The sequence below is a fragment of the Astatotilapia calliptera genome, chromosome 22 (assembly GCF_964374335.1).
Source record: "Astatotilapia calliptera chromosome 22, fAstCal68.1, whole genome shotgun sequence".
NCBI lineage: Eukaryota > Metazoa > Chordata > Actinopteri > Cichliformes > Cichlidae > Astatotilapia > Astatotilapia calliptera.
The window spans coordinates 22,100,871-22,110,717 of record NC_137442.1 but is presented as its reverse complement, the minus strand read 5'-3'; the positions used below and the strand labels follow the sequence as shown (position 1 = coordinate 22,110,717).

General features: G+C 44.8%; 1 protein-coding gene across 1 annotated transcript; it reads left to right on the top strand.

The window, feature by feature from the left end:
* The first annotated feature begins 5,428 nt into the window (after positions 1-5,428).
* On the top strand, positions 5,429-8,664 carry tril (TLR4 interactor with leucine-rich repeats). The gene has a single exon (XM_026156072.2). It carries the CDS (start codon positions 5,726-5,728, stop codon positions 8,201-8,203), a length of 2,478 nt encoding a protein of 825 aa, XP_026011857.2. The 5' UTR covers positions 5,429-5,725; the 3' UTR covers positions 8,204-8,664.
* The last annotated feature ends 1,183 nt before the right edge of the window (positions 8,665-9,847 follow it).

Sequence of the window (9,847 nt, the reverse complement as noted above, 5' to 3'; positions counted from 1 at the left end):
CAAAGGGTCTCCCTCTCAATACGCACACTATCCTTTACACTGCCCTCTTTATTTCTCTATCTCCCTATCCACTCTCTCCCAAACCTTCAACAAGGGCCATAGCATGGCCTCTAATATTTTCCAGATGTTGAGTACCTCCCTTCCTCCCTTTCTCTACTCTGTTCTTAACGGGTCGATTGAAAAATAAGGGCTGTGCTGCCATCCTCCCCCTTCTTTCCCTTCCTGCGTTACCCCTTCCCCAGCTATTTCAACATATCTCAAGTCAGACATGAGAAGCTGGAGCTCCCCCAGAGCAGAAATGCTTTAGCAGGACGTGCTGATGTTGTTGTTGTAATCAGCTGTTTCGTCAGTGGTGTATTTTTGTAACAGCAGCTGTTTGTGATATGTGTGCTTTTTTTTTTTATTGCTTTCATTTGATATTAACCACGTTTTTCTTTGAGCAGAGTGATGCTGACAGTATTTGTCCCTTGTTTCTTTTGCTCCTTCTCTGCCCGTGATGGGAACCAGCTGGAAGAATTGAACTAAGGGTGGGTGGGGGTGGGGTGGGGTTGACCACTAGGATGTAAAAGGTTAGCACCTGGGCCCCAGGCAGGCAAGGGCGGCCGTGTGCTCTTATGGTTATTCTTCGATTGTTTTTACCTTCATCTTTTAACTTACTGAAAGTCTTCAGTTGCAGCAACATGTCAGCACAGTTGCAGACACGTGCTTCCATCTCTCTCTAAGTGCAGTAACACACTCACACACACACACCATGGACTAGATTCCCAGCTCATAACAATCACAGCAGCTGTTGCTCATGTAAACCAACTTCACACACACACACACGCAATCCCACCTCCTCACTCTTTCTTTCCCACCACTTGATTTCCACTCCTGGATTTATATCTGGCTTTATTTTGGCATCTTGAAGGACCTGAAAAAAACATTAACGTACTTCCAACACCCCTTCTAAATGCAGCACTTGTGCTTATCGTCCTGCAAAAGTGCACAAATTGACCGCCGTGCTTTCTGGTCTCAGTGCAGAGACAATCTGCTATTTGTTATTTCGAGCACTGCTTGACTTTTACCTACAGCCCCCACTGATTCCTGAGATGAAGTCTAGAAGTGAGCAAGTCCCATGCTGTGGTACACTACAGAGACATTGTCTCTGTGATTCAAGGCAGATAAAAGTTTGACGGGAGACACAATAAGATGCACATGTTCGAAGTAGTGTGACCGCCTGCAAGTTTGTGGCTTTGTGTGAGGCTCATTAGTCCCTACCTTCAGAGTCCTGCTGTGTTTGAAGCATTTTTGTATGCTCCTAAAAGTTTTCAATCACTTGGAAATGTCCTTGTTTCAAACAAAAAGCATATCTTGTTTTGATTTAATGAAGCATACTTGCTCAGATTCAATAAATCATTTATGTTGTTGTCTATGTTGGTGCATAGGAGGCCCATTTTCACTAACAATCACTCCAGTTTTTACAGCACATTGTTGTGTATGAATGCAAGTTTTAAAATCTAAAATTATGTCAAAGTTGACTTCCCCAACACATCTGAAAACACACACACACACACACACACACACACACACACACACACACACACACTCATTCATAAGAAGCTGATTCAACACCTGAAGACTGTGCAATGAGTAATGTAACACTCCTCAATGACCTACATACAGTACGCTGCAGTATTAGCTCACGTTACTTACTAGCAGTGACCTGGATATTCTTTATGTTGTGCGCGCGCGCACACACACACACACACACACACACACACACACACACACAATATGTTAAAGTGCAGACAGAGATACGAGCTCGTCTCTCCCCTCTCTTTGTCGTTTTAGTGGAAGTAGGTATTTCTCTCACTTCTCTGCTCTGAGACTGAAATGTCATTAAACAGTGAGAGGCCCCATTGGCGGGAGAAGGAGGTGATGAAAGGACTGGCTGGTGAAACTGGTCTGCAGCCCCAGTGGTGGGCAGCTCTGTTCGAGGGCCTCAATGGAACCTGTTTTGCCAGTCTTTGTAAATCTGGGTCAGCTCTAAAACACTCGTATCCCTCTCTGCTCTAACTTTAATCACACTGTTTGTCTTTTCCTCCTTTGTTCATCTCTCATTTTGTCTGTCTGAACTCTCTGGGAAATCTCGATCATGATCTGATGCTACAGTAGAGTCCACATGGACTGATGAAATCGTTGTGTATTCCCTTTGACTTTGAGACAGCCCAGCTGACTGCCATAAACCAACTGGCTGGTCCCAGTATGTCTGGGGGCCAGATCGCTGAGTGCTTTCTCAATGTGTGTGTTCCTTGGAGAAGAGAAAGAAACACTAGAAAGACATGGATACAGGGTAGGCAGGGATGTAGAAACACTATAGAAAGATAGCCAAACAGGAAATGACCTCCCAGAGAGAGGGGGGCTTCCCCATGGGTTGTATTTCTCTCTCACACACACAAACATACACAGACACTCTCACACACAGAGACCTATAACATCTGATGATGTCTACCAACAGTTATGCATGAGAATGAGGCCAGTCAGGGGACGTGCTTTTGGTCTGTGCTGCTCAGTTTAGAGACCACTCCATCACTTGTATCTCAAGCCTTATTGAAGTATGATATCTTCAATGCCTTTGACTTTAACCTCGAAAGATTTGAGCAGGCACATTGTTACCATGGCAGATGAATCTTTAGCCACATCAGTTTGCTAACTTCAGAAGAAAACATGTTATTTACATAAAAAAGAGAACTGGAGTGATCACTATGTAGCCTGGGTCATGATTCAGAGCATCAGCCTAAACAGCAATGATGTACAAGAGTGTGCTAAGCTAGTATGAAGCGTAGGACTACCCGATTATTAGTATTATTTAATCCTTCATTTAAACAGGTAGTCTCATATAGATCGATATCTCTTTTCCAAGAGACACATGTACAAAAAGAATGTGCAAAAATAGAGACAGACAGCTACATAATAAAAAGACATTTTTAAAAAATAAAAAAAACATGTGCAACAATAGCTGCACATAGACAAATGAAATGTTCCAGTGAAACCAGAGAACGCAGCACATTTCCTTTGTGACTCACCCTATTTATAAGCAGTAAAATATTTTAAATCCAGTTTTTCCAAGTTTCAGAGTGAATGAGAGTTACAGCTAATGGTAAAAAGTCCTGCGACCTGACATTGTAAGTACTCTGTTTAAATTCAGTCACAGACTGGGGGTAAGCGGGCAATCTTTGCAGCAAAGCTGTGTAAATAAACATCCTGTGCTGCTCTCTTCAATTTGCTAAGGAGCACCATGCCACATTTTCATTTAACATCCAGTGCTACACCTTGCCGGGCCCTCTATCGCCTTCAGAACTGCAAAGATTCAGCAAGGTGCTGGAAACATTCCTCAGAGATTTTGGTCCATGTTGATGTGACGTCGTCAAACAGGTGCAGTAGATTTGTCGGCTGCACATCCCAAAAGTATTAAATCGGACTGAGATCTGGTGGCTGTGGAGGCCATTTGAGTACAGTGAACTCATTGTTATGTTAAAAAAACAGTTTCAGATGATCTGAGGATGGTGATGTGGCGGGTTATCCAGTTGGAAGCAGCCATCAGAAAATGGGTACGCTGTGATTATAAAGGGAGAACATGGCCAGAAACAATACTCAGGTAGCCTGCGGCAGTTAAACAATCCCATTTGTATTAAGGAACCAAAAGTGTGCCAGGAAAATATCCCCCACATCATTACACTAGCAGCCTGAACCATTAATACAAGACAGAATAGATCCATGCTTTAATGCTGTCAAATTGTAACCCTACCATGTGAGTGTTGCAGCAGTTTCCTGTTAATATCTGACACGAGCAGCACCCGGTGTGGTCTTCTGCCGCTGTAGCCCATCTGCTTCCAGAGTCGACATGTTGTGCTTTCCACGATGCTCTTGAGTTGTTGTTACTTTCCTGTCAGCTTGAAGCTGTCTGACCATTCTCCAGTGACCTCTGGCATCAACCAAGACATTTCTGCTGCTCACTGGATATTTTCTTTTTTCCGGACCATTCTCTGTAAACCCCTGAGATGGTTGTGTGGGAAAATCCCAGCAGATTGACAGAGATTTTGTTGTTGCTGAGAGAAATCTGAAAAATCTAACTGACACAATAGTGCTAAGTGTTGACAAATTTAAAATCATGGGCAACCTGACAGGTTATGGAGATGAAGGGACTTGTGACCACAAAAGATTTGGTAAGCACTGGTACAGGAGTTAAACATGCTAAATTGGGGAGCCTGGGGTGGTAAGACATCCTTTACTGGGAAACTCTTTGCTTTCTTCACTTTTTTATTTTAAATATATCTATGCGACTAATAATATATGAACTCAAAAGACTGGTGCTGATTAAAGATACAAAGTATTTTAATTGGGACTGCGATGTTCAATCTATTTGATTTGTCACAATGTCTGTATGATAGTTACAAACATGCAACTCTGACACACATTTTCATTCATTTTTAGATAGTAACAGTAATGTTAATGACACGCTTTATTTACCACTGATAATTTGGTTCTCTACGTGTAAAACAGCTGCCATGATGTAATTTTTTTATTTAAATTGAATAAATGAAAGCTTTATTAGGAAAAAGAAACATAATTACAACAAACCATGTGATTAAATGTTCAATAAGTTTATTAGCTACTACACCAACCCCCACATGGTTTCCCTTGTGCCACCCCACTGAAAAATCCTAGAATCGCCCCTGGATTTAAGCTCTTTGCCTCGTATTTGCAGATGTCTTGGCAGCAACATTTCAGAGCGGCCCTGAACACGAACCTCCGCGCACACTGCAGCTAATGATTCCTCCGTCTGCAAAACCGTGCGCTAAATATTCGCACGCTTCACTCACTTTCTGCGAGACGATCTCTAACTAAGATCTGGCACCTCTCTTCGCCTGTCTTAACACACGCTTTAGAATTCCTGCACTGCAAATGCGAACCATCTGTGCTCCCACGAAGCAACAAAAGGCGTGTTAATGAGAAAATGGTAAATCGGCTGAGCTGCATGTTGGTGGTATTCCTACTGTAGCAGAGAGAGAGAGGGGAAACATGCATTCAACATTCATTAAACTTTTTTTTTTACTAATCTTGTTTCATGAGTGACTGCTCTGCTCTGCCCGAACCGTTCTGCAAGAGAGAGAGCTGAAATTTTCGGGGTTCCCTGGGGATTCCGTGGGAAGGAAATCTTGCTGTCTGCTTTGTCCATATACCAGATCTCAGACCCCCGGTGAAGGAGGGGGCGCGCAAAAACTCGGTCAAAGGGTTTCTCAATCTCCGTCACTGCACGCCGTGTGTGTCTCATTACCTGCGTGCACGCGCAGATCTCTTCTGGATCTCTGCGCACATCTGGTTTTGGCGGGGTCGCAGAGTTGCGGGGGAGGGACTTTCAGTGAGTTTGAGTGTGTGAGTGTGCGATCATGCTCAGCGTCTGAACTCTGTAATTCGCAGCAGATGACCACTTGGGGGGATGTAGGCTTTACTTGGGGAGGTGGCTGTTCCCTCGGACAGCATCAGAGCGCATTGGGCAAGTTCACGCGTTCCATAGATGATGCTGCTCAGCGATGGCGCTGCGCGCTTGAAATGTACACTTTACAGAGCAACAAGTGAAATATGGAAGAGTCCAGCGTGACAGAGGAGAGGGGCGACTGCACCTGAAACGCACAAAGCGAATGCCGCTTCAGATCCGGGCTGTGCCGGCCGCGCTGTGGGAATGGATACCAGCAGTTTCCTGGTGGGGATGTGCTTTTTCCTGCTGTCGCTTAATGGGTTTCTGTCCTCCTCGCTGGCGACGGGCTTTTGCCCAAACCTCTGCGACTGTCAGCATTCACAGCATCTCATGTGCACCAATCGCGGATTGCGCACTGTGCCCAAACCCACTGCGCAGATGCCCGAGGAAGTGCAGATTTTCAGCCTTGGAGGCAACTTCATCTCTAACATCTCCGCCTTTGACTTCACACGGTACAGTAACCTCGAACGGTTAAATCTGCAGTACAATCAAATAAGAGTTATTCACCCAAAAGCATTTGAGAACCTTCCCAAATTGGAAGAGCTGTACTTGGGACATAATCTTTTAACAGCTATACCCGCGGGAAGTTTGCAGCCCCTAAAGAAATTGACTATTCTCTATGGAAACAACAATGCAATTAAGAAAATCACACCGGGACTGTTTTCCAACCTGGATAATCTTATTAAATTGCGCCTGGATGGCAACTCTCTAGAAGTTCTGCAGGACTCTGTTTTTAAGAGTTTGATCAATCTACATTATCTTCATCTGGAATCCAACAAACTGCAGCACATTCACAGAAACGCTTTCTCTAAACTGACCAGCCTACGCTTTTTAAACCTGGCCCACAACAAGCAATCAGCCATGCGCAATGTCCTCACTTTCTCTCATCTCAAAGCTTTGACGACGTTGCTGCTGTCTGAGAATGAAATTCGTCATATTGGCAACCATGTCTTCCAAAACCTGAAAAAACTGTCCAAGCTTTCCCTCAGCAACAACAAAATCTCCCAAATGGACAGTGGTGCTTTGAGGGGCCTGTCGAGCCTCACCGAGCTTCTGATTGACGGCAACGAACTGGTGGGAATTCCTGCCGTCCTCCTCGACCCCCTGGAGCGTGTCGAGGAGCTGGACTTCAGCCGCAACCGGATATCCAGCGTGGACTCTCTGGCTTTTTCAAGACTTAAACACCTAAGAGTGTTGAAGCTGAAGGACAACTTTCTCACCAGTCTGTCTGGGGACATGTTTACCCTCAACAGCGTACTTTACGACTTGGATCTCCAAGGCAACAACTGGACATGTGACTGTCGCCTGGAGCAACTGAGAGAATGGATTGCTGCTGCACACTCTCAGGGCAAACTGCTGACTGTGTTTGTGCAGTGTCATTACCCAGCAACTCTGAGGGGGAAATATCTGGACTATGTGAACAGCTCCCAGCTGCAGCCCCTTGGGAACTGGACTCACTTGTGTACAAGTCAAGCTAGGCCTGAGGAGAGCAGGGCAGGGGCAGTACTAGTGAAGCTGGGGAGCACTGAGAGAGGAGAAAGAGATTCTCAGTTGCCAGAGGGCGGAGAGAGGACAGATGAAGAAGCTCAGAAAGGTGTGAGAAAGAGAGGGGAAGTGGAAGAAACAGGACGTTTAAGACCGGTGAACAGGGGTGGAGTCATGGTATGGAAAAATGGAGAGCAGAGGAAAAAAGAGGGACAGGAAGAGGTGGGGATCCAAGGAGACCAAGGAGGTCCAGAGGTGGCAGAACCTTCTTCTTTCCTGGACAGAAGGAAACCAAAGAAGAAGCTACGGCCTGCTGCAGAGGCAGCTGGGAAACGCGTTAAGGGGAGAACGAGGTCAAAAGTTATTTTCAAACCCAGTCCATCAGCCACAATTAGCCAAGCAAGCATCGGGCTAACCACCACTGTGTCTGTTCACTCAGGAGAGCAGTTAGATCTCCTTAGGTCGGATCAGGATGACACCCTACCTGTCATTACAGACCCTTGTGTTTTCAACCGCCATTTCATCACTAATGTGTCCGTGCATCACGTCACATCTAATACCGTCACTGTGTACTGGACCACCAGGGATCATCACCGCTACACACCAGGGCCCGGGCCAGGACTTGATGAAGTCCACTACCGGGTTCTGTTTGACAGGTTTGGCACCCAGGATCGTTTCCCCCGCTACGTTTACGCCCACGGCGCGGCTCGCTCCGTGACCCTCCAAGAGCTCAGCTCAGATGTGACCTACATGGTCTGCGTGGAGGGAGTGGTCGGAGGTTCCGTGTGTCAGGTCGCACCACGCGACCACTGCACGGGGCTGGTCACCCTATCTGAGGCAAATGGCCGTGGAGCTACGTTGACCTCTGACCTCCAGCTGGTGACGGTGGCGATGCTCGCCGGGAATGCTGTGCTGCTGCTGGTCATCGGCGGGGTGTGGCTGGGGAGAAGTCTGAGGAGAAAGTTGCAGAGGAGGAAGTCAGCTGTGCACGTGCGCCACATGTACTCCACCAGGCGACCGTTTCGCACCGCAATGGCCACGGCGTCCGTCTCCACCGACTTCACCAGCTACCAAAGCAGCCGGCCAGCACGGCTCGCACCGCTAGAGGAGGGGGATCTCATCGAGTTCCCTTGCGACCGCTTTCTGGACAGCAGCAGCGTTCGCAGAGAGAGCGAAATGCAGAGATTCTCTGACTAGAACCATTAAAACTCCAAATTAGCTTTAAAAAAATGTTGACACTGAAAAAAATGGGAATTGCTTCATGTTTCCATCTGTGATTTAGCCTTTTTAACACAAACTCCTCTCAGCTGAGCTCATGAGACACCAGAGGAAGTCCATTCCCTCTGACTTCCCCTTTCCCAGTTTGGACCCTTCCTCTTTAATTTTCTTGCTTCTGTGAGTCTACATGCATTGTTTTTCTTTTTGTTTGTTTTTTTGTTTTTTGTGTACGTGAATGATGTACCACTGATTTCAACTACGGTGCTAATATTCAGTTTGCAGACATCATATTGTCTCATATTTGTACAGTGTGTAACGATGGCTGCTGGGTGGCAGAAAAATCTCCTGTTTTGTACCACATCTACCGTATTTTATACTTTTATAAGGAACTTTGTATCATTTTGCATTACATGACAAAGTAAAAATCCCCAACAATGTGACTGATTTGTCATTTGAGTGCATGTGTTATTGTATCTGCGGGTCCTAAAACCCAGACTGTACATAAGACTGAGGACGAGAGCAGCAACAAAACATTAAAGAAGTGAGTGAGTGAGCTGTGTGCGTGTCAAGATGAGGTCTGGCAATAGTTAGGCAGTCCCTTTGTTTGAGTCTACAGGGTGGAGTGCCTCCTACATTCAGTTCAAATCACACACACACACACACACACACACACACACACACACACACACACACACACACACATTGACAATTGTCTGCACACAAACTTTTCATAGCATCAGACAGTCAAGATGTTAGACATTAAAGCTTCTTGGTTTGTGACAGCTGACCTTAAAGGGACAGTTCACGCCAAAATCAAAACTGCATATTTTTCGACTTGCCTGTCTGTCATATTTTTGGTTGTTTGTTTATTTGTGTTTTAGTCCATGTAGATTCCTTCCATTGAATATAATGGAAGCGAATATGGCGGGCATATGTTTAGACACAAGATTTGGGAAAATCAGTACAGATATTACAATAATAACGCATAACTTCTTGAAAGCAGCTGACTCACAGTGTTGCAGACATCCAGAGTCTCAAACATGTCCATGAATGCCTCATCAGGCAAGTTGTAATAAAACATTTTTTTAAGATACTGAAACTAGTATTCTTTCCTTTATATTATTATCTTATTTTAGTTAGTTTCCAAGTTCACAAAATCATTTCACTTAGCTTTAATTTCTTTCAAAATGCCATTTTCAATTTTTATTTTAGTCAACTCAAGGTTTATTTTTTAATAATATTTATTTTTTTTAGTTTCGTTTTAGTTAACCATAATAACCTTGGAGCTAGCATATGAGGGTGGACATCGCGCCTCTAGTCATGGATAGATGCATGCATAACGACCCCACAGCGAAGCTTGTGGATATATTTGAGTAACTAGGTCATAAATCCTCAAAAGAGTTTAGTAAAATACATTTTGGGGGGACTTTAAGCATCACAAGAAAAGTATTGCTTACTTTTACTATTTTCAAGAGAAGCCAGTCATGTCTGTGGCTGATATTTTCAAAAACTGGTTAACAATAGGTTACATTTTGGGAGAACTATCCTTTGAAGTCTGGGACACTTTTGTTAGTAGTTGCCCAGTTATCCAGGATCTCAGCAGACTTTGAGGTGGTACACCCT